At 33.8% G+C, this 24,816-nt stretch overlaps 2 protein-coding genes across 3 annotated transcripts in view; one reads left to right on the top strand and one right to left on the bottom strand.

Moving 5' to 3' along the window:
• Positions 1–5,606, top strand: part of LOC126754767 (uncharacterized) — a 14,076-nt gene extending 8,470 nt beyond the window's left edge. The window contains exons 5-9 of the mRNA XM_050466870.1: positions 227–338; positions 1,104–1,248; positions 1,807–1,978; positions 2,031–2,376; positions 4,926–5,606. Coding sequence (XP_050322827.1) covers positions 227–338; positions 1,104–1,248; positions 1,807–1,978; positions 2,031–2,376; positions 4,926–5,561 — 1,411 coding nt within the window. The 3' untranslated portion in view covers positions 5,562–5,606. The remainder of the gene's footprint in view (positions 1–226; positions 339–1,103; positions 1,249–1,806; positions 1,979–2,030; positions 2,377–4,925) is intronic.
• On the bottom strand, positions 5,596–24,816 carry LOC126756559 (solute carrier family 28 member 3). Of its 2 annotated transcripts, none has more exons than XM_050469716.1 (9): positions 24,717–24,816; positions 17,089–17,157; positions 16,979–17,020; positions 10,711–10,864; positions 8,989–9,193; positions 7,393–8,157; positions 6,019–6,346; positions 5,771–5,951; positions 5,596–5,719 (listed from the first exon to the last, which is right to left on the bottom strand). In XM_050469716.1, the coding sequence occupies exons 2-9, from the start codon at positions 17,134–17,136 to the stop codon at positions 5,619–5,621; spliced, it is 1,824 nt and encodes a 607-aa protein (XP_050325673.1). In that variant the 5' UTR covers positions 17,137–17,157; positions 24,717–24,816; the 3' UTR covers positions 5,596–5,618. The 2 variants fall into 2 exon arrangements, with proteins under 2 accessions (XP_050325673.1, XP_050325674.1); XM_050469717.1 differs by having other exon boundaries at positions 17,089–17,145; positions 24,717–24,808.

The raw sequence follows: 24,816 nt of genomic DNA, 5'->3' as shown, positions 1-24,816 counted from the left end.
ATTTCCGCTTTAAATTTGGTTCTATCACTAGAAGATTAAAAACAACCTTTCGTTGCACTTTATTCTGCAAATTCTTATTCCTATACAATAACAATGAACTTACTATCATCAGTTTAGCCATTTTATGTTTGAAAGTATATAAGGATTAACTTTGTTAATAAGTTTAATAAGCGTATACAAATAATTTTGTCAAATAATTCAATAATATTTTTAACGAATATTTTAGGCCACCTAGTTTTCTGCGAGGGAGCAGCATTTTCACTTGCATCGAGAAGCATGTCTTCCCTGGTTTATACAATATACTATTATTGTTATATAAAAATTACGAATTTCAAAAGGTAAACATGTTTCTAACTATTAAATACTTAATGTTTAGTATAAAATATTGTTGCACATCTGGTATCGTATAATTTTTGTTTATCTCAAGATAAATGACAGCATCAATTTATGTTTAAATACTAGCTTTCCCTTCCTTCGCTCGCGTCCTTGAATAAATATAAAATGTACATGAATATAGTATGTACATGAATATAGTATGTACATGAATACTATTCTCTGATGATCATATTTGCCCAAATTTTCTCTGATTAATGCTTTTATGAATTTTTGTTTTGTTCGTTTTTGACATTTTTCGATAAGCATGCCGAATTTTTTTTTTTTTTTCAATTTTATAAACAAATTTCTGGGAATGTACTTGTATTTAAACTTTACTAAATTATACTTTTACAACTAAAGCTAATATGACACTTATAAAATAAAATTTTTGGGTGGGATCGTTCTCGGTGTGATGAATCCGAATTTCCACCTATACAAATAATAATATAAATATCGATATAACTTTTTATTTAAAAAATTTAAAATACTAAAAAATATTAAATAGTATGTCTCAGAGAAGAATTTAACTACAATGAGAGTAAATAAAATACCCTTACAAAAGTACGCTCCCGAACAGAAAGTCAAAAAATCTACCTCTTTCAAATAACAAAACAACTTGGTTAGATTATACATATGTATGGTTATGTGAAATTTTTTATATTATTCTATTTACTGAATTGGTGGCTTTTACTTGTAAATCATGGTTTCTTTTGTATATTTCGATGTAGTTGATAGCAAATCATATTGGAGGAAGCGACTATTGTTACGAGTTCATTGTAACGTATATTCGTTGTTTTATCACCAATAAAGAAGATGATTACTTTGAAAGAAGTGCCGAACTGATTTTCGAAATTTTTAAACGGTTATTTCAAAGTGAGTAAATTTATTAAGATACATTTTTTAAAATTATTTGTTATTCGAAGCAAAATAATTTTATTGCATTAATGAATTTAATTGGGTTATTATTGGTTTTTATAAACAAATTTAATAATAAGAATTCTGAATATACATTTTTGAGATTAAATATTTCGTAATTTCCCTTTGGCATAATTTACGATTAAAATCGTATGAATAACTGTGTAATTCACAATTTTGTAGATGCGAAATCAGATGAACACGAACAAAATGCGTGTTCGCCGATTATGAACATTTTGTTGTCTCATCACTTTTTTCCACGTTCCTTTCCTCATTAACTATGAGTTACTATAGCTTCTGAAATCAATCAATCAAAACCAAAATAATTTGAGCAAATTCCGACAAAATGAATGACAATTTGAAGAACATTTTATGATTCGGATTTCTTTAGTCAAATTGAAAATTCTTAGTTCTTTGGATGTCTATGTTATATGTTAGCAACGCGACTCTCTAACTCCCTCATAATATGTGAAACAAATATTTACTATATCATCAAATCTAATTAATATTTTAAAGGACCTGATATATTCGTGAATGCAGTACGTTTTGATGAAATAATAGATGTGTTTGTTACTTTGGCTCTTTTGGATTCTTCCGGGACTTTGTTAAGCAACATGCAGCAATATGTTATTAAAGGAAACTCAGCGTTATCCTTTGCATGTACAGATGTCTTGATATTAGTATCAAGGTAAATATAATTGTATATTATTTTTATTTATTATTAACTTATAATATTACAGCTGTAAGGACAGTCGAGCTTATGAGCTCAAAGATGGTCTTCAGTTCTGGGTGGAAACAAACAATCGTTTCGCTCAATTTTCCTCAAATTACCGGCGCCTTAATGTTGAACGACTTATAGAGCATTATATAGTATTATGCTCTGGATTAAATTTGGAAGAAAACATCGAACATCAATGTCATCCTTCCATTAACTTACAAAATAATTACAGCGTACTTCGTTGCATAAACAATGTCAGCAATACATTGGATATGACAATGTTGATCTCGAAAGCTATCAGCAAACTTAGCAGATTGATGGAAATTTTTGACCGCAATGCGATGAGTTTAAAGGACTATTATAAACTTGTAACTACTTTTTCATTAATTTCGTAGATTATAAGTACTTATAGCATAGTTAGTTTAGCGGGCTCACTGTTTGATGTTTTCCTTCTTATATTTATTAATTTTCGTCACAGTATTATTCTACTTTTATATATTAGTAGTACTATATATATATGTAAAACCCCTTTTTCTGCTCACATATGAGTGGACCGAGTTGGATCTTCATAGGTGTCCACCGTTCTAGCACTGGGTCAGCTCTAGTGTGACTACAATATCCTTTTGGCCTAGAGTGGATGGCGGAATCAACTGAACTACTTGCCTTGAGCAAAATTTACCCAGCCTTTACGAGACTGAAGCTGAAATCGGTAGTTTTACCTTCGGTCAACCAAAAGATACATATAGCTGGAACTGGCGTATCTCAACAATTGCACTAAATTATCTTACTATACTTTCAAAAATTAGTGACCATAAGCAAATGAAAACTATGTGAAATAGTTATTTTCGCTATACAATTAATTTTTATACTCCTGCAACATGTTGTTACAGAGTATAATAGTCTCTAATTGGATTAAATCCGCTCAGGACAGATCCCCTAAGCATCCCTACCTCTCGTCAACTCCGCATATAACGGTACGGTTAAAAACTACGAAAAGTGCGATAAATCATTAACTGAATACGACAGAAACATACAATTTTATACCCGGGATTGTATGAGAAGAGCCGGGATAATAACTGAACGATGGGCATGGCAGCGCTCACTTTTAGGTGAAATCACATATCTCGGGACCTGCTCGATCAATTGTTCTCACATTCCTATTTAACAGCGCAAAAATAGGCGAAATCAGACTGCAACCACGCCTACTTCCCATATAACACAATTTTAAATTCCACTAATTCTGATTTTCCAATGTACAAATCAAGAAGCAATTAATGTTACGGGATAAAAAATTGCTCGAAAATGTTTTTAGAGTATGCCACCTTATGTCCAAAAGTTGTACAAATTTAACAAAAACTGTTCGAACCCGCAGGTACCGAATATTTGGACTACAGGAACCGGCTAACCTAAATTCGGTCAATGTGTGAGATAAACAAGTATATTTGAAATTCAAGGATAATCCTTTCCTGACAATGGGATGTTTGTTTAGCAAAAATGGATAAATGATTTTCGTTTTTCTGACAAACCATATGTCGAATATAAGGTCAGTGTATGAGTTATATGAGCTTAATATTGAAGTCGATGGCGTGAAAATTCCGACTGTCAATAACCCTAAGATTTTAGTTGTAACCTTCGATAGTATATGCTCCTTCACTCCCCACACGACCGCGATAATCGCCAAGGTACAGAGCCGTAACAAAAACCTTAAGTCGCTAGCCGGCAGCACATGGAGAAAAGACAAAGAAACGTTGTTGGCAACATACAAGGCAATCGGCCGGCCGGTCCTTAACTACGCAACACATATAAGGTCGCCCGGATGCAGGAAACTCCAGACCTGCCAAAACACTGCACTCCGGACCACGACGGAATGCCTTTTGATGTCTCCTATCGAACACCCACACAGTGAGACGCTTATGCTCCCAGTTAAGGAGCATAATGAACTCCTCTCCAAGCAGTTCCTGCTGGGATGTTTTCGTAGAAATCACCCTTGCAGCCAAGTACAGTACCCCGACCGGACTTCGGACGCAACTGACTTTCGACAGGTACTGACTGCCATTCACAGTGGAGCCATTAACACCTTCACCGACTCCCTTCCCGTGAATGGCGTTCTTGGAGTCAAACCACCACCTATCGCAGACGAAGAGCTCGAGTTGACGCGAGAAACGCGAGTGACCCTAGCGCAGCTTCGTTCTGGATATTGTAGCAGGTTAAACTCCTATTTATCCAGAATAGACCCAGACATACACAATGTATGTCCTGCATGCAACGAGTCTCCGCATGACACTGACCATCTCTTTGCATGCCCTACCAACCCCACTCATCTAACACCCTTTTCCCTTTGGTCCGACCCCGTCGAAACAGCACGTTTCCTGGGCCTCCCGTTAGATGACGTCGATGACAACACAGATAACCCTTACCATCCTAACGGGGATTGATAACCGTTAAAACAACAATTTAGTTTAGATAGTTAGTACTAAAATTTTAATTTCGGAATATACTTTATATGCTCAAGATCGGTTGCCTTATTTAAACATTTCTGTAAAGATACACAACATGTAGAGGTGTTAGTGCCGTAAAGCCAACGCGCTATAGGCGCATGGAAAACTAAAAATATTGGGACTAGAACAAAATATGTTTCTGATAAAATCAAACGGATTATGAATAGATTCTATGAGAATTAGTTAATGAAACATAATAACAGATTTCAAGTACATACTTTCTTACTAACAAAATATTCCTTTTTCACAATTTTCTCCTTTAGTGTTTTACGTACAAATAAATACTACATATGTAATTTGAAGTATCTTCCAAGTAATGGCAAACAATACTAATATATTTTTGTATAAGGGGGTGGTATTAATAATATTAATGTATGTGAGAATTTTGAGTATAATAAAAGGTCAATCGTTTATTTTAGGTTTCGCACATGTACAAGCTTGTGAAATATAAAGCAGAAGTCCCTGATTGCTTACAACAAAAAATTGCGGAGCTACTTACAAATTGCGGAGCGAAACCATCTTTCCAAAGGCTGATGAGTGCTGGATTATTACTTATGGCGAATAACCATATAAATGAAGAAACACAATTGAAAATTATTACGTTTATTGAAAAAAATGTTCAAAATGGAATGTACTTTCCGATGCTGGCGTTTTGGTTAATTATCCAATGCTTCCGTAAGCAGAAAGCTAATTCGATTGTTCGAAATATTGCCGAAGCTATTTACAACCAAGTAGAAATACCTGATATAATTCAAGTTAGCACATTTGAAAAAGTAACTAAATCATCGGTTAATTGTGCAGCTGATTTTGAGTTCTACGCCAACATTGAAAATAACGTAGAAAGTGCGATAAGTTTAAGGCCCACACATGTTTTTCGTAAACGTCCACGAAATGACATAACCTTCGACGGAAGTGAAATCGACGACACTATACAAAATATCAATCAGTTGTTGCAGAAAATTACCATGTTTTCTCAAAAACTAACAGAAAATGATTATGCAAAATTGAATAAATTATGTAAGGATATTAAAGTAATCACTGATCGTAACTATTAATACCCAAAGTATTAACTTATTAAAACATAGAATGTGTAACAATAATAGTTGAAAACTTTATTGGGATTTAAAAATGGCAATTGTTATATTTTTCCGTTCTGGTGCGTTAAGGAACTTAGTGTACAGGCGACTTTCCTGTTCCTCCTGGAGTAAAAGGCCTAAAAAGAAAGTTTTTTACTAGAATATTTTGTGAAATAATTCTAACTTACCCGCAAAACTAGCAGATACAAAACAGACTATGCTGCCAACAACAAATGCCCGCATGGCAACTGAAGTTATCACATATCTCCTATTTGGTGCCATTGCGCTGAGTGTACCAATGAGTATGCCCAGAGCACCCGGATTTGCAAAGCCGCAAATTGCAAATGTTGTTATACTTATGCTGCGAGCCTATAAAATTAAAGTGAAGTCACAGATGATCTTATTCAGTTTGTTTGTTTGTGAGCTGTAACATTACTTCCAATTCTCCACTTTTGATGTATTCACCCAAACGCTCATAAGCCACAAATTCATTGATGATTGACTTAGTGGCGACAATTTTTGCTACAATATTACAGTCCTGGTAGGGCACACCCATCGTCCACACCAGTGGTATAAAAAGTTTCGAAAATATCCATTCAAAATCGATGTCTTCCAACCCAACTAAAAAACATAGCCAGTTAACGACGCCATTGAGGAATGCCACAAATGCAACAAAAGCGACGATATTGGCAATGATTCCTGCTACAATTGGAATAGCATTATTGGCCCCGTTCGAAGCCGCATCCAGTATTGAAGAGTCTTCTCTGTATTATTGTGCATGAAATGAAATAGACATATCAGCGTTGGCTAAATGGAATTGTGTAATATAAATGAACATATCATAAGTAAATATGTAAGGATAAGCGAGATAATGCCGACAATAAATAAAAATAAATCGGCTGACAAACTGTTATTTGTAATTCCTAAAACTTATGGAAATGGATGAAAGTAAGATATAAGAATTAAAATTCATGTGTTTTGAAACCTTCAAAAACAAAGCGCTGACCTCTGATAAGTTCCTAAATAAAAATGGCAGCGGCAAATTACTGCCAAAAATTCCTCATGCTCATATTTTTTGTATGACGCATACCGAAATAAACGCAGCGGTAACCCTGAGGGTTGAAAGATTCTATTTTGACAGCGAATTAAAAAGTAATTTGGCTTTTTTAATACCTGCACAAATGAATTATTACTAAATTAATTCCCTTCGCGCTTATTATCTTTTGGACTAATTTTAGAATTTAAACGAGAGTTTTACGTAAAGTTTAAGGATGTCGCGTCGCCATTAACGCGCCGCTCAACGCTTTTATTTCGTTATGCCCGTTACAAATAATTAAACCTGATTGAACCAAGCTTATTTTAACTAAAACGATTTCTGGGATGCAAATTAACATTTGAATTAAGTTTTTTTATTTTGTTATTTCAAATACGGGATTACAAACTAAGAAAAAGCATTATTAATCCCAAATGCTGGATTTAAAAATAAATACAATTTTAAACCCAAAAAAGAAATTTCAGAATAAAAATAATTTTAATTACACAAATCGAGTTAAAAATTAAAATTTATCAAACTCATTAACATTTTTCGCGTTTGCGTGTGCTTTGTGTTCTACTATTTTAAACTTGAGCTCGCACAGAGCCATCATCTTCAATACTCTGGAGTAATGGTCGACAAACTTACAAATTCAAATTAAAAAATAATAAAATATAATAAAAATATAAAATATAATAAAAAATTTTTAATCCAAATTTTTTTTAATTAAAAAGTCCACAACCCTGATCACTTTTATGTACTTTTATGTTAACTTACGATTTCTCTAGTTGAATATTTTTTGATGAAGTTTGACTCTCCTCTGTTTCCGGCATGTAAAGTTTTGAAAAAGCCAATGCTGCTGGAGCTGCCATAACGCTTGAAGTTATTAAGTGAGCTGCCGAAGCACCAAAGGATAAATATGCTGCCAATACCGTTCCGGACACTGTTGCGAATCCAGAGGCCATAATTGAATGCAATTCACTGGATGTAAGTTTGGTAAGATATGGTCTAATAAGCATTGGACTCTCTGACATGCCGAGAAATATATTAGCGGCTGATGTAACACTTTCACAAACAGTTGTACCCAAAATTTGTTGTAGCAGCCAACCGAGTTTCATAACTATCCATTGCATAACACCCCAATAATGTAAAATTGAAATAAAAAAACTGAAGAAAAATATCACTGGCAAGATTGCAAAAGCGAAAATTCCGTCATCGATTATTGCATCTCCAAATACAAAACGACTTCCTTCATCACTAAACGAAAGAAAAGTGGCTACTTTATCGCCCAGACATTCGAAGATTTTACGGCCTACATCCCACCGAATGCACAGGATACCCAAAATAAATTGGCATACTATTCCCGATATTACGGTTCGCCAATTGATTGCGCTGCGATTTGTAGAAAATACGTAACCTGCTAATATGAGTAAACATGGAGCCAACAGCGATCTTAATTTATTTCTGTCCTCTTTCGTTGCAAAATACAAAAAAATTGCCAGTAGAATTATAAGGACTATGATCATTATACCGGATACAAGTCTAATGTGAAAGAAAATTATATTAACATGTAATGTGTATAAATTTTAAAAATACAGCAAAACTTTTCTTCAATAAGTACTATGACTAATGCATACAAGTATATAGTATTATCATCACAAAGTACTTCAAAATTAACCACGAAACATATTAGCATATCATCAAAATACTTAATGGAATACATAGAGAACACAACTTTCGTAAATAATTTCAACTCTTGCCTTCTTGGCGTAGTCTATAGAAGAAAAAACACAGGGACAGGAGTTGGTCCACTGGTAGAAGAAAATTTTGTAATTACTCTAATACGAGTATAGTTTAAAAGGGTATTCGAACTGCACTCACATTCTGCCATTTTTAAGATTTAATTTGGTTTTGCCCTCAAGTAAAGAACGAAGTACACGTATTTTATTTAGAAGGGTGTGGTTTTCCAGAAAAGTAAAGTGTGCAAATGGATGAATAATAGTAACAGTCTTCGAGGACTGTCGACAAGAAGGAAAATTTTAATTATTAATTCGTTAAGATCTCTATAAGAGTGGTTTGACAATGAAGAGCGAACTGAAATAAAAAAGTACTAAAACTAAGTGAAGATGCTTAATTTTGAAATTATTCTATGCTTCATATAAGTAAAAGAGAGGAACAAAATTATTCACAACTGTATCAGGTTGGTTTATTTTTTTTAATTTTTTGTGCACTACAAGAAAAAAATAAAAGGAATAACCATGCAAAAACCTTTTCAAAAGAAATACTAAACAAATCAGGTTTAAGAAGAACTAAATAAATTACATAATATTTGTATTCATAAATTTTACAACGAATAATATTTTAAATATTTACCTTGTTCGACTGAATTTCTTCCACCGCTTTCCAAGTGGATAAATATAATTCCGATGTAAGCTCCTGCCTACCTTCGGTTTTATGATTTGGAAATATAAAAGGCCAAGGTAAATAAATGCCAATAGTAGTACCAATAACCCATAACCACTGCAGAACTGAATGCCACATAATTCATTTGGTTTAAGGGAATCGCACTCGTTATTCTCTGCAAAATGAAATCATTATAACACTAAATGTTTAAATTAAATATTATATTACATACATTCAAGAATAAAAAGTAAATAAGGGCTAAGTTTGGGTTTTGTACTCTCGCCTTGTAAAACTTTATATTAAACCGTGAATGACCTACACTAATTTTCGTAATCTTAATTGCTTATATTATGGGTCATAGACTCACATAGTTCTATTACTAGTATATTTTCACTCAAAATGAGAAATATTATATCACATATTTCACTTTCAAAAGAATATAAATTATTTCGAGGTTTGCACCGCGGCTTAAGGTCTATCGTGCCCTCTCCTCATTTACAAAGGCCCAGCACTCTGATGAATTCCAGAAACTTGCTTGGCGCAATGGAGGTGATGTGATCCCTGTTCACATAAATGGATCCAAGAGCCTTGAGCCTGAGTATACAGATTGCTACGCAATCTACAATCATTTGCTCAAGAGTTTCATGGTGTCAAGTGAAAGAATCATTGGGACAAAAAATTTTGATACAAGGGAATTAGGCGTTGTTCTAATTTGATTTCGCCCATTGCCACAAAATAACATAAAAATATTGTTGAAATTGGTCAGTCGTGCCTGAGATATGGAATTCCACCTAAAGGTGGGCGGTGCCACGCCCATTGTCCATGTACCGATTCCTTTACCATCCTGCATGCAAAATTTTATAAATTTGTTTACTTATAGTAGTTTTCAACTTAACCGTTATATGAAGAGTGGGTGCGGTTATAATCCGGTTTCCCCATTTTCAGTCAAGCGACACAGGGAAAAAGCCACATTTGGTGCGGCACCGACATTTGGCGTAATGGATAATGGAAAGAGACACTACGAGACATAAAAGCTTAGACGTCTCTCTATCCAGACGTGTGGGGCTGTTGCCAAAAACCTGTAGACTGAGTGAAGTTCCTGGGGCTTGCCCTTGATAGAATGCTTTCATAGAAGTCAAACATTGAGAAGAAAGCAAGGAAGGTGTCGACTTTCTTTTGCTGCTGTAGAGGCGCTATAGGGATGAGGCAAAAATAGTTGTACGTCTTATTTTTTCTATTAAAACGAAGTCAATCCTATAACGTTTTATATTGTATTTATCTCCTGGAAAAGCCACAACCGCTAAAATGCTTGAACTCATCCAAAAGGCGGCTCACATTGGCGACTGGGGGTGCACCACTGGCTACAGCAGTAGTGACTTAATATCATTCTTGATTTAGTATACAAAACAACATTTAACAAGCTTCAAATCAATAAATACACAACCAACAGAAATTTGAATGCTTATACTTAATTCAAAGATAAGAGATCCTTAAAACGAGTACAATGTCATTAATAGCGCATGTATAGTAATTATCGGGTTAAGACAAACTACATCCTCGAAAGTGGGAATATGAAGACATCAATATAGACTTATAAATCCAATGCAAGTAGCGGAGCAGTAGGAAAAAAAGTTACAGATTGCCACCTAGGCTGCGAATGAGACTATTAAAATTCCTTCAACTGAAACTCACCGACATCGATGTAGTGATACGTCGCATAAGCGAAATATCCCGCCACAACAAGGTGTATTCCCACCTTTAGGCCCTTGTGAGAAGCTTTTCGTATTCTTCGTTTTATATTTGATGTTCTGCTTTTGGATTTCAATGTAGATTCACTTATGTTGGCCTGAAAGCAGAACACATATGTACATATGTGGTTGTAATTATCAAACACTAGTGGATTACGATTCTATGACAACACATACACATAAACATATGTAGAAACCCAAAGTCAAATTTATATATGATACACGTCGTTGAATAATACCTGCTATTCTTCGTAGATACATTTCCGATCACAAAAATGTTGGGGCAAACTGTTTTGCCGCGCATAAAAAAGCGATCACGAAGGCTTTTTTCCCAACCTACTATTTAGGCTCCCTAACATCAAGTAAGCTAAAGTTTTACTGACAATTAAATGGTTTTAATTAATGGTTCTTGTAGATTCATACGTTTTCTTCGTTTAAAAATGAAAGGGTTTTGTTTTCAAATTAGATGAAGGAACATTACCACAAACTCAAAAATTTATTTTTACCCAAAAAGCTTATTTCTAGGAATAGTAAATTTTATATTTGCTGTTTTTAAATTGTAACTTGTTTCGTCAAGCTTTAGGATTTTTCTCCAGAGGCTCAAAAATTTTTCCACCTTTCTATGTATTTTTACAAAATAACTGATTAAAATATTTTTCCTAAATAAATGCAGTAGTGTTCAACTACAACTGCTTAGTAGTAGCTGATATTAAAAAAAATATAAAAAGTAGCACACTAAAAAAGTTAATTATTTAAGTATTTTCGTGCCTTTTTATTGAGTTGATGTCACTTCACTTCTAATTGATAACATACTCAACAAGTGTGGAAAAAAATTTGCGACTTTGAAATTGAGTTCAAGAATTTTCCACTACGGATAACTATTTTCGCCACTTTAGTAAATATTGGTGGTTTGACCATTGCACCTCTTGACTGCAATACAAAAAATCATCCGTGTTAGGAAATTTTAAATTAATTAAAAAAATTTCGGGGATCAGCAACCAGTCTCTAACATCACAGTCGCAAAATGACTGTAAACTAGTGTAGGCTTGGCAACATGTCAGTCTTTCTTGACACATTCTAGAGCACATGTAGATTTTGACAAGTTTCAATTATAGAAACTGCTCTCTCCACTAGTTACGGACACAGGAAGTGTTAGCAACCCGTAGTGCCGTAAATAAATTTAGAATGATAGCTATTAATTCGTTTGCAGAAATATAAATCAAAAAGTCCAGAAATGTAGTTTAATGAGCAATTATTCTGTCAATAGCTTGAACTTCGCGAATCGGTTTATCATCTTCATAACTGACTGTCTTTTCGCAAGCGAACTGTTGCAATTTTAAATGCAAATCAACTGAATACTCGCTATTAACATATGTAGAGCAGTGTACAATATACAGCAACAACCACTAGGTGCACTAGTCCGTCCTGTTGTTGTTAATAATTTGTATTAGATTACGAAAATATAAAACTTACTTGTAAAATAAATGAAGTAATTGTGTAAATTATTTTAATGTCGCCCTGGGCAGTTGCTTAACTTGCCTGTATGGACTGGCCGCCCCTGTATTTAACCGATAGGTAGGTAGCTAGGTAGGAGTGCAGCCCTATCGGGCTCAATTAGCATTTGATGTGCCATTTTGATACACTATTCGTAGAACCTCCTGTATCTGCTATTACGTTTCACCTTCTCTCTCAAACCATTTTGAGGTTTCGATGAAACTACTTATGTCCGATAAATTCAAGGTTTGGTTGGTGGATTCCGAGTTTTTGTGTCGGATCTGTGCTAGAGCTGGGCATTCACAGAGAAAGTGGAAAATTGTTTCCTTGTTCCCTGCTACACCGCAGCCTCGGCAGATGTCCTTGTAGGGCATACCCATTTTGGACGCAGTGTTCCCCAACTGGCCAGTGCCCTGTTGTGGTAGCTGTTATTCTATAAATACTTTTTCACCTATTTAATAAGTCATTGGTATTTCCATATGTCGTTAGGACGCATTTTAAATTAATTAATCTCACCTTTGTCGAATTTTGAGGATTCAGCAATTTGTTCTCTAACATCACAGTCGCAAAATGACTGTAAACTAGTGTAGGCTTGGCAACATGTCAGTCTTTCTTGACACATTCTAGAGCACATGTATGTATGTAGATTTTGACAAGTTTCAATTATAGAAACTGCTCTCTCCACTAGTTACGGACACAGGAAGTGTTAAGAACCCGTAGTGCCGTAAATAAATTTAGAATGATAGCTATTAATTCGTTTGCAGAAATATAAATCAAAAAGTCCAATAAAAATGTATTGGTTTAATAAGCAATTATTCTGACTCTTTTAATTTTCTAATATTGTTATTGTTTGTTTAGCGCTGGCCACTTAACTCCATATGTACTTTGCAGCCGATACATCCACATGATTATACTTGTTTAAGCAATTTTAAATGTTGACGATTTTCTTACTATAGTAGGCCATGTATGCTATTCTTTTTTTTCTATATTTATTTTCCAACAGTTTGGTGTCAATCTCCACCCTCAAGTATTTAGCTGTGGGGGATAGAGTGAGTGTAGTACCGTTTAGTACCGGAAGTTGAAACTGAGGTATTTTGGTTCTGCTAGTGAATAGCATCAATTCTGTTTTGTTCGGGTTAACTCCTAGACCATTGTTTGTTGTTGTTGCTCTTTCCATGTAGTTGAAGCAGCCTGTAACAACACTATATCGTCTGCAAATTTAGTTGGAGTAGCATTTCGTTCAGCAGAGAAAGGCGTTCCTCTACTCACATAGCTTGTTTGTGTTGCAGCGCCGTTTGAAGCTATAATTTTCCTATTCTCAAGCATCGATAGTATCCATCTGCACACAGTGTCGTCTATGCCACCATGTGCCAGAGAATTAATTATCGCATTTACTTCTATGTTGTTGAAGGCGCCCTCTATGTCTAGAAATGCAGCCATGGTGTATTGTTTGTGGTATAGTGATTTTTCGATTACACTTATACCTCGTGAAGGGCGGTTTCGGTTGATCGGCCCTTCATGTAAGCAAGTTGGGACTTCGATAACTTCTCCGCCATTATTGTTCTTACGTGTAGATCTATTAGAATTTCTAGTACCTTCAGCATAAAGGAGGTAAGGCTTATAGGTCTAAAATCCTTGGCATTCTCGTGTGTTCTTCTGCCTGGTTTTGGGAGGAACACAACTTTACTTCTTTTCCAACTTCTTGGGATGTAAGATAGTTGTATGCTTGCTTTGTATATATTTTCTAGCCTTAGAACCATTGGTTCTACCAGTTTTTGCAGCATTATGGGCATAATCCCGTCAGGACCTGCCGCTTTATATGGTGCAAAACTGAAAACCGATAGGTACTTTGCCGGATATTGTATCGTTTGAATAATAAAGTGAATAAAAAGAAATCGAACATTTTCAAAAAACTTACTGTGGAATTTTGCACTTAGCACTATATTTTCTACACTTCTTGCTTACTTAAAACGTAAGACTTTTCAGTCATCGTCTAAAAAAGTGTTGCCTCTAATTGTATTATTAAAAATGCCCACTAATTTTTCATTGGCAAAATTACAAATTTCTAAAGCAATTATTATAATAACAATGCTTTACACTATATTCTTCAATGGTTTGGTTTATTTAACCGCGCCATAGTACTTTACTTAGGCTTGTCTAACTAACCACGCCTGATATGTTATTGATTACCGAGATACGTTTGATTCAATATAACTGATGCATTGAACTGATAGGTTATTTCTAACGGATGTTTGTAACAATAGTAACTAATTGAGAGAAATAAAGAATTGTATATCAAATAAATTTAACGAGACAAGTTGAGATTCACATGTCTGTGTGTAAGTCCAACGGTACGTGCAAGCGATAGCTTGAGTAAACACCGACAAAATTCTAACCACTCGGAGGAAGTTGGCGTTGCAGATGGGCAAAATCAAACTATAAATAAGGTCAAGGTTTTTAAGGTAAAAATACTTAAATACTTTTTATACCCTGAACAGGGTATATTAAGTTTGTCACGAAGTTTGTAACACCCAGAAGGAAGCGTCGGAGACCCTATAAAGTATATATAGAAATTATCAGTATGTTGTGCTGAGTCGATTTAGCCATGTCCGTCTGTCTGTCTGTCCGTCCGTCCGTCTGTCCGTCTGTCTGTATACATATATACGAACTAGTCCCTCAGTTTTTAAGATATCGTTTTGAAATTTTGCCTACGTCATTTTCTCTTCAAGAAGCTGCTCATTTGTCGGAACGGCCGATATCGGACCACTATAACATATAGCTTCCATACAAACTGAACACTTAGTTACTAAAAGAAATGAACCTGTTAAGGGTATATTAACTTCAGTGCAGCCGAAGTTAACGTTTTTTCTTGTTTTGTGAATGTATTTCTCAAATATGGATTGAGTAATTTTATTTGGACCTTTTGCACATTATTAACCGTACTTTTGACAATCTATAATAATTTGTTCATGCGGAAATATTGAAGCATAAGCCGGTAACAGAGCTTCTCTCAAAACGTCTTCAGAAAAAACATTTTGCGGTGTTCACCGTAACTCGGCTGGAAATTATCTAAAAATAAAAAACCAAGAAAAATTAGTGAAATTATAATCAAATCCTCCCCCCATCGTTCTTTGATAAATGTTTATTTCATTTAAAGATTTTTGGCGTTCATTTTAAGTGAAAGCTGCTATTTTCCACAAAAAAATTCCGTCATTTTGGGGGTGGAAAACACCCTTAATGTAAAAAACAAAAATTTACTAAACGATGGGCGAGGTATTTTGTATGTCAAAAATGTGTACAAAGTTTGAAATGAATCTGTCAAGCAGTTTTGACAGTGAACATAGACTTAGTAGTTTTGAGAAAAACGCGTCTAAAATTTATAAACAAAAAAAGTGACCAAAAAAATAATACCCTACATTGTCAAAAGTATGCTCAATAATGTACAAAAGGTCCGAACAAAATTGCTCATTCCACATTTAAGAAATAAATTCGCAAAAAGAGGCATTTTTTTAAAACCTTGAAACCAGCAAGGAAAGGCTAATCGGAGCACATTTGACATTCAGATTAAGGTATATCCGAAACATGGATTCTGAACGCATTAACCGCCACTTCTGGTCCCGAAAAACGTTGACCTCCTAGTTTAACTTTTTACGTTCCACGTAAAAAAAGACTGATCCGTTTTCGGTGGTTGGTTTTACTGATTTTTTGAAATACCACTGGAAAACAAATGGTTCTGTACCACTCAGAATTTACTGATCACAGTGGTATGGTTGCGCCATGTTTAGCTTTTCCTAAAACACAGACAACCTATGATTCATGATCTGTCACGTTGTCATCGACATGTTTCGAAGCACCACTAATGCCTATAATTGTCTAAATTACACAATAGGTCACATGACGATCTTGCAATAACAGTTTGCGCACAGCATCAATAGTTTCCTGAACAAAAACTGATTTTGGACGACCTGAACGAAATTCGTCTTGGAGTGATCTACAACTTCGATTCACCATGCCATCCATAAACACTTCATCGGCAACGGAACGGTGCAGAACTTTATAATTTTGTACTTGCAAGTCAAAAGTTTTTTCTTCGAGGACTGTCACTTAAGATGGAAATAATGAATAACTTTTATTTTTTGGGAGGGGAACTGCGGAGATTTGGATCCCCCCCCCCCTGGGTCATCTGAAAAATAATACAATGATGGACTCTTGATTAGTACGAGTGTCGCTATCTCAAGAAGCTGAAAAACTGAAAATAAATACAAAAAAAGCGTTTACACAAAAAAATGCCTATTTTTCTACTTAATCGAAATTTTTTAACATATTAAAAATTTAAATTTTTATTTTTTTGGGCTTTATGTGATAGAGAGATATTAGAACTTCAGATATTTTGGCAACTACATCGTGAAAAAGTAGTGGGGAAGAACTATAAACTACAGACTAAAAAGTTTCGTCGTCCGCTAAGACGGTCCAGTTGCCACGACACTAAAACGGCTATAACTTCGAAAGTAAATTTAATTTTGAAAAATAATTTAGGGATATATAAGATATATAGCTATCGATATATGATAATTTTTTTTTTAATTTTCTGGACAAGAATAACCCCTTGATATGATATCGTTTTTAACATGCAGTTCTATTTCCTCACACGTGTATACTCGTATACATATGTGTGTACTTACATTTCAATTTAACATTAAAATATTAAAAACCTTCACCTTTTTCACATCGTTATCGGCGTTTTCCACATTTTCTGCCGGCTAAAAGCAGTTGAAAGGAAGCATAATGGTTACTTATAAAATTTAGTTTTTATGCGTAGCTAACTTACATCAGTAATCTCATACGCGGTATTAGCCTGTCCCGTTTCCATTTTCATTACAGTCGCCTGCGGGATGTGCTAGAATAAATGATTTAATTTTTTTCTATCAAAATATTTTAAATATATATATATACGCATACTAGTAAAATATTAAAAGAAAATATTAATAACAATATTCGTTTTTCCAACATTGTTAATATTTGACATATTTGCTATATGAAGTTTGCTTGCGATATAAAAGTTCTATATCGAATTTTTCATAAATCAAAATAGTTATTATACAATACTCATACGTCTACTACACGAGCCTCTGCGTATTCCAAATATTTTACATAAATATAAATATAATATGAAAGATCCATTACTAATAAAATTATCAAAATACTTGAAGAAGTTAGTTATCATTTGGTCTATATCTAACGATAGTTTTGTCGTATTTGCTGTTAGCCGCGCTCTATGATTTTTATACTCTGAACAGGATATATTAAGTTTGCCACGAAGTTTGTACCCAGAAGGAAGCGTCTGAAGTTTTGATCCGTTTCTCCCCAGTAGGCTGATCCTTTGCCAGATCTGTTGATATCGGATGACTATAGCATATAGCTGTCATATACAACTTGAGCGATCGGAATCCTGTGTTTTGATGAGACATTTTCACAAAATTTGGTAAGGAATATTATTTAAAGCCATAATGCAATATCCGAATAAAAATAGCTGACATACAAACTAATCAAACAGAATCAAGTTCTTTTAAGGAATCTTTTTATTTGTGAACTGTATTATAGCTTCGGTGCAACCGAATTTAACGTTTTTGTTTTGTTTCATCTTTATATATATAAGTATACCTTTCATTTCAATTAATTAAAAAGTACGTAAAATTAAATATTTCATTTTATATTCATATTACTGCTTTATAAAGGCAGTGAAATTTGTTAAAATCATGTATGGTTATAATGAAAGCTTCTAACAGTGTGATAACTCATTAAGTAAATAGGTTAGAGACATTAAATTTTACACTCAAGATCGCATGGAATAGGTTCCATATATTCGGAACTACCTGACCTAGAAGTATTACCTATTGCTTTTATAAATCGCCATCGTTGCAACTAGACCAAATTTAGATCACCACACTACGAAATTTTCTTTATAACGAACTAGTTTCCGGAGTATTATGAATTCTTTGAATTTTCGGAATGGTTTTCTATACAACGATTTTTTGTAGGCCCATAATACAAGGGACTGGCCAAAACGTATAAAATTTTGAAGATAAAAATTAATAAAAAGAATGTCCCTAAAATGTCAAGGAGGCTTGTAACATAACAGAGTCGGATGAGCTAAAATTATTTGAAAAGGCTTTTGTAGTTGGTCAAAAGCTTTAGTTCGTAAAACAGAAAAACGATTGACAATGGCACTACGCAAATTTTTTTAAATTTCGAAAAACCGTGAGGAAGACGAGAAAAGTTTAAATCCGGGTGACTGTTTGTGTGTCCGTGTAAGCTGTAACTTTAGTAAAAAATTAGATATCTTGATGTTCCTTGGTAAAAAAAAAATGACGAGTAAAATTACAAAACGCCATTAAAGGAAACCCTATAAAGTGCCATAACTGAACAATTTTTTTTAAATAATAGGACTGAGGCGATTTAAAAAAAAATATTAAACCAATCGTTACAATTCTTTAAAAACTTTCAAAATAGACATCTTCTGCGGCCATGCAGCGCTGCCAGCGTGATTTCCAAGCATTGAAGGCGTCACGGAAGGCATTCTCCGGAATAGCCTTGAGAGCCGAGGTGCATGCTGCTTGTATTCACTCTGTCGTCTCAAAATGCTTGCCTTGTCTCGGGATCATACTGAAAGATCCATGACTCGTCACCTGTGATTACGTTATTCAAAAATTGGACGTTACTTTCACACATGTTCAAATTTTCTTAGCACACTTTTACACGCCGCAATTTCTGGTCGTCAGTGAGCACTTTTGGGACCATCTTCGCGCACACTTTGCGCATGAACGAATACTTAGTCGACGGTCTGCGAGGATAAAAATATCAAACAAAGAAATTGTCTAAAATTGTGTACATATTTATAACCAAATTTCGTGTGCGAAAACATTCTTGTTGTTGAAGAAAGCTTACGGTAATTAAAAAACACAAGCCTACGAGTGGTACAAAGCCATAAAAGACGGTCGAGAGATCGTTGAAGACATGCTTCGTACTGGACGAGCTTCGACTGGTATATGGTGATTGAAAATCGTCAGTCAAGTGTTAGAGATTTTCTTGCGTCCGTTCGAATTGATGGATATTTTGGGTGTAAAACGTGCTCTTACTCGACCCGTCCCTATAAAGCTGAATTTTTTCAAAAAAAAGTACGATTGTGATCGAATTTAAAGCCAAAAACGCTTCGTGGAACCCGTTTCTTCGACCTCGACCTCTTCAACTAATGAAAATATTAAAAAAGTGAAAATCATCAGGCAAGTGTTAGAGAGATGGCAAGTCCGTTCGAATGGTTTTGGTGGATATTTTGGGTGTGAAAGGCGTTCTTTCTCGACTCGTCCCTATAAAGCTGAATTTTTTTCAAAAAAAGTACGATTGTGACCGAATTTAAAGCCAAAAACGCTCCGTGGAACCTGTTTTCAGTCGATCGAAGAGTTAAAGTAAAATTCGCTGAAAAAGCTGAAGGCTATTCAAACTGTTTTTGGGGCTAAAATAATCGCTGGCTTAAGACTTTTAAATTTGGTCGGGATTACCTTGAAGGCGGCAAAATAAATATTCATGAATAAATAAATATTTTGCGGGTACTTTTTCGTCACAATATATAGTGATTTGTTGTAGTGGTGGGTTGATCGTATATATTCATATATATTAAAAAAGTGACCTGGTCTACGAAAAGAGATGGTCCGTTCAAATGGTATATTAGGGGTGTGAAAGTGCGTCCCGAAAACTAGTTTTCTGAGAAAACCTGTTAAAAATAAAGCGTCAGTTTCTCGTTTTTGGGGCTATCTCATTAATTGTTCTCCTTTTTTTTGACACCTAAGCCCCCTTTCGTAGACCAGGTCACATATATTATAAATATCTTAGACATGTAGCAACATTTAGTACTGAAACTATGTGGGTATATGGTTCAGTCATTGAGTCTCGTAAATGCGAGAGCACAAGATGTTTGATTGCGCCCGGACTTAGTGCAACCCTAGCTGTTTTACATACATACTTGGAATCTTGAAATTGCAAACTATCCAGTATAGTAACAATTTTTGTTTAACACTGTTTATATAGTGTAGTAATAAAGAAATATAGGAAACAAGTAAGATGTTGTCATAGTTAGTTATCAAAAATTATTTTAGATTTGATGTGGTATTGCCCAAGAATGATAATACTCTAAGTGCTGCTATAAAATTGTTAATCTAAGTAGTGATAACAGACCCTCGTGCCATTTTATTTCTTAAATTTATTGAGTCACATTTTTTAAACGTTTTACCCTGTATATACATATACATAAATAACAGCAATAAGTAATTAATTGCGCGTATATATTCTGTATGAGCACTCTAAATAAGAACATTCTCAAGGGTGGGGGTAACGCTTGGTAAGGTTTTTTAGGTAGAAAAAAATACTTTTTGCGAATTTATTTCCTTAATATGGATTGAGTTATTTTATTCGGACCTTTTGTACATTACTGAACATACTTTTAACAATCTAGGGTAATTTTTTCATGCAGAAATATTGAAGCATAAGCCCAGACCGTCTTGAGAAAAAAACATTTTGCATGTTCACCATTACTCGGCAGGAAATTATCCGAAAAAAACCCAAGAAAAATCGTTCTCTGATAATTTTTTTTTTGTTTAAAAATTTTTGGCGGCCATTTAAGTGAAACTGCTATGTACCCTTAATGTAAAAATTCAAAATTTAGTAAACGATGGGGCAAGGTATTTTATATGTCAAAAATGTATACAAAGTTTGAAATGAATCGGCAAGTAGTTCTGAAGTTCAGTGAACTTCTTCTTCCTTATTGGCGTAGAAACCGCTTACGCGGTTATAGCCGAGTTAACAACAGCGCACCAGTCGGTATTATTTGTTTTCTTTATTTCTTTTGGCTCTTCTGTGAAATATGTACGTAAGGTAACACTGATTATTAGTGAGAATGCAACCCTTTTGCTATTGTGTGAACAAAAATAATTGCACAAAAGTTAAATATTGAATAAAAGTTATTTTTGCACTATATAATATAAAATAAATGATTAGAAAGGAATTAGTGAAGTGTTAGTGGATATAAAAGTTAAAAATATAAGTGTAAAATTCATTTTAAATCGGAGAAACGCGCGTTTTAAATAGTTGAATTTTTGAACTTTAAATGCAAATATCTCAAAAACCATAAGTCAGCGACAGCTATATAAATGTATACATATATATATATATATTTTCTTGATCTGGTGGACTTCCTCTATCCGCACACACCTCGAAATCAGGGGATGCTATTCTAAATTTTGCCTGAATACTATCTTCGGGTGGAATCGAACTTTAAATACATTCGGTATCTCTAGTTTCGAGATGTTTGTCAAAGTCCTATTATTGGATCTCAGTGTTTCAACTTTTTAAGACAATTTATTTAGTTTCATGTAATAATCTGACATATGGTGTCTAATGTATGATCAACCCTTTCACGTTTCTAGCATTATTGGCTAGAAAGTTAATATATACATTTATTAGTATTAAATAACACATAATTATATTTTTATCAAATATTGAAACCCTTTATTTAATTGCAGAATAATATTTTTTCCGCGAGACGCCGGTTCGATTCCTCAATTATCAATTAGTTTTCATACATAAATATGTATATATTACTAACGCTAATATGTAATATGTTTTAAACACTACTTATAGATGCCGTGTTACGTATTACGTAATTTATTGGTTTTTACTGTGTGAACACAATTCGATTGAAGTATTTAAGTTTAGTTTACAGATTTTGCAAACTATTGTCGATTAAAGATTAAAATATGAAGCTTTAGATAAGGTTAAATAAATCGATCTTATCGGATTTCTGATTAATTTTTGTAATTCATTTATTTGAAAAGGCAATAAATGTCTCTTTTTAATGCTTTTATTATTTTATAGAGCATTGGGCAAATATTCTTTTAGTTTATTATCGGTCTGACGTAGGTGATGACCACAGCGTTATAACGAGTTTGCTCATTGTAACTCATTGTTTTTCGCGTATAGTACAGAAAAGTCAAAGGTTTCTAACGATAATACTGTAGATGATTGTGTTCACATGACCACAAATATATGTACATATATTGGTGAAAAAGATGAAATATTTTAACTCTTTACAACTCTTCTGCAGGCGCATTTCATAATTTAATTAGAATCCTCTTAGAACATTGCTACAAATAAGCAACACCACACCCAATGAAAAAATTGGACGCCATCTATTTACATGAGGTTTTAGGCAAACAAATATCAGTCGGTCCGTCTGTCCGTGTAAGCGACAGTTTTGGAACAAATTAAGACATCTAGCTGGATCAATTTACACCGATGCCTTGGCACACTGAAGAGCTTTGCATAGCAGATGAGGAAAGGCGAAACATTGGCACGCCCAAAAATGATGTTAAGCGCAAAACTATAAGATGCTTTACAACTGAAATTTGACGTATTTAACGCACATAACTCACTAACTGTTAAAGCTGTATCAACCAAAAGAGAAAAGCTAAAAATGAAAAAACTGAAAACTATAAAAAAAAGTGCTAAAGAAACACGTCAGAAAAATAAACGTTTACAGTTAATATGGCACGCAAGGGGCGCTATAAAAAATGCATAATGCATTTACAATATCTAAACCGAGCACCACTGACGATATCGGAATGAAGCTTCAAAAACAAAAAAGGCGAAAACATTTGTGAAACAAAGTTTAGTTAACAGCTGAAAATATTGCTTCACCTTTGAATCTTACAAATTGCAAGAGTTAAATATGTTCGGTTACAACCCATACGTGGAACTACTTTTCATGTTCTCTGACGGAAGATAAAACTAATTTGAAAAACATTTTCCATGCCGGGATATTTTAAGGTTGTTATTATACAATTTAGAGGTTGTCCTCCTCTTTGCAATTTAGCACATATTAATTTCGGGCAACTGCATAAGTTTCATTACAAGTATTTTCGAATATCAGTGCTAATCTCTCAGACAATTTCATTTCTTTGAAATGTTTTCAAATCATTGCATATATACCATTGTTCTCGATGTTTATTTTCAAAATACCGATATTTGTGACGTTGGTTTAATTTAAACGATATTGAAAAGTAAAAAATGTAAGGATTTGATTATTTTGAGCACACTCAACATTAAGAAAACGTTTTTCCACTAATTTACGCAAAATGATTACTTTCGATTCACATTAAAAAAAAATTGTCAAATTTTCAAAAAAGAAAAAACTACAAAAAATATAAAAAAAATCGGCCCAATCCGGGATTAGCAGGGATAGTTGTCAAATTAATTGAAGTTTTTATTTGAGGAACAAAAAATAAAAAAAATGGCGAACTTCCAAAAAAATTTATTAAAAAAAAATTGTCAAATTTTCAAAAATAAAAAAATAAAAAAAATCGGCCCACTCCGGGATTAGCAAGGATAGTTGTCAAATTAATTGAAGTGTTTTTTGAGAAAAAAAAAATGGCGAACTTCCAAAAAAAAAATGACGATTTTACTTAAAAAAACCGATTATTTTATATAATTGATCGTGTTAAATTTTTTTCGTGTATTTTTTCGAAAAGTTCATTCAAAAACAAAAATTTAAAAAAAAGGTCCCCAAAAGTCAATTTCTACAAAAGTTATGGCTATTTGAAAATAAAAAAGCCATTTTTTTGAAAAATGCATAACTTGTTTGAAGTTGGACAAAAAAATTTGAAAAAATTCTCAAAAATGTTTTTCAAAGGGTAGAAAAGGATGGATAAGTTTCAGCAAAATCTAAAGGGGTCGGGTTCAAAAGTGGTCGATTTGGTATGGAATACCCCATATATGAAAGTAAAACTGTTTAGGTTCTTAGCGTGCAATCGCATTGCACATCAAACGAAGCTGAAGCAAATGTTGGACCCTATTCACATTTTACAAAACCTTCCGAGGGCAACAACACAGGCTTAAAATAACGCTTGTGTTCGAAACTTTACATTGGTAATTTTTAATTGACGAACCGACGAACTTGCCTTTCTACCGCTGTATTGAATATTGGGTAGCTTTAATTTATATACACACTTTTGTACACCTCCAACCACAGTGATGAGACAATAACGCGTTCGTATGGTTTATACATACATACGTATGTACATATGTATGTTGGTATAACCGAAATATTTTTTAGATACGAATCTTGAGACATTTTCTATTAATTTTAATTGTTATAGATAATACGAAAATATTTGTAGACAATATGTCTTCTATATGTACATGTATGTATCCTTTAGATGTAAATGTCATTTCACATGGCAGTTTCTGACAAAAGGAACGCTATTTCAAATACTTCAAATTGTCACATTATTTTGATGGATAGACGGCACACTACCACTTATTAAAAAAGTCACAGTTTATTAAATTTTTTCTCATTTTTATTTTTCTCTAAATTACTGTAAACTGTATTTAAAGTTAATTGTCAATTACCGATTATGATCCTTTAGAATTTTTGAACACTGGGTTTCCTGTAATTTATCAAAATACAACCGTTCGGATTGCAGATAATCACAAACTGAAAGTAGCTATC

Source organism: Bactrocera neohumeralis, chromosome 4, assembly GCF_024586455.1.
Source record: "Bactrocera neohumeralis isolate Rockhampton chromosome 4, APGP_CSIRO_Bneo_wtdbg2-racon-allhic-juicebox.fasta_v2, whole genome shotgun sequence".
Taxonomy (NCBI): Eukaryota; Metazoa; Arthropoda; class Insecta; order Diptera; family Tephritidae; genus Bactrocera; species Bactrocera neohumeralis.
Note: the sequence above shows the minus strand (reverse complement) of the source record. Positions and strands in the feature narration are given on the sequence as shown.

Coding starts and splice junctions, on each gene's coding strand:
- LOC126756559 (XM_050469716.1), bottom strand. CDS start 17,136: ATGAAAATGGAAACGGGACAGGCTAATACCGCGTATGAGATTACTGAT. Junction 17,021..17,088: donor CCGCGTATGAGATTACTGAT/GTAAGTTAGCTA, acceptor AACTGCTTTTAG/CCGGCAGAAAATGTGGAAAA. Junction 6,347..7,392: donor AATATTCAACTAGAGAAATC/GTAAGTTAACAT, acceptor ACAATAATACAG/AGAAGACTCTTCAATACTGG.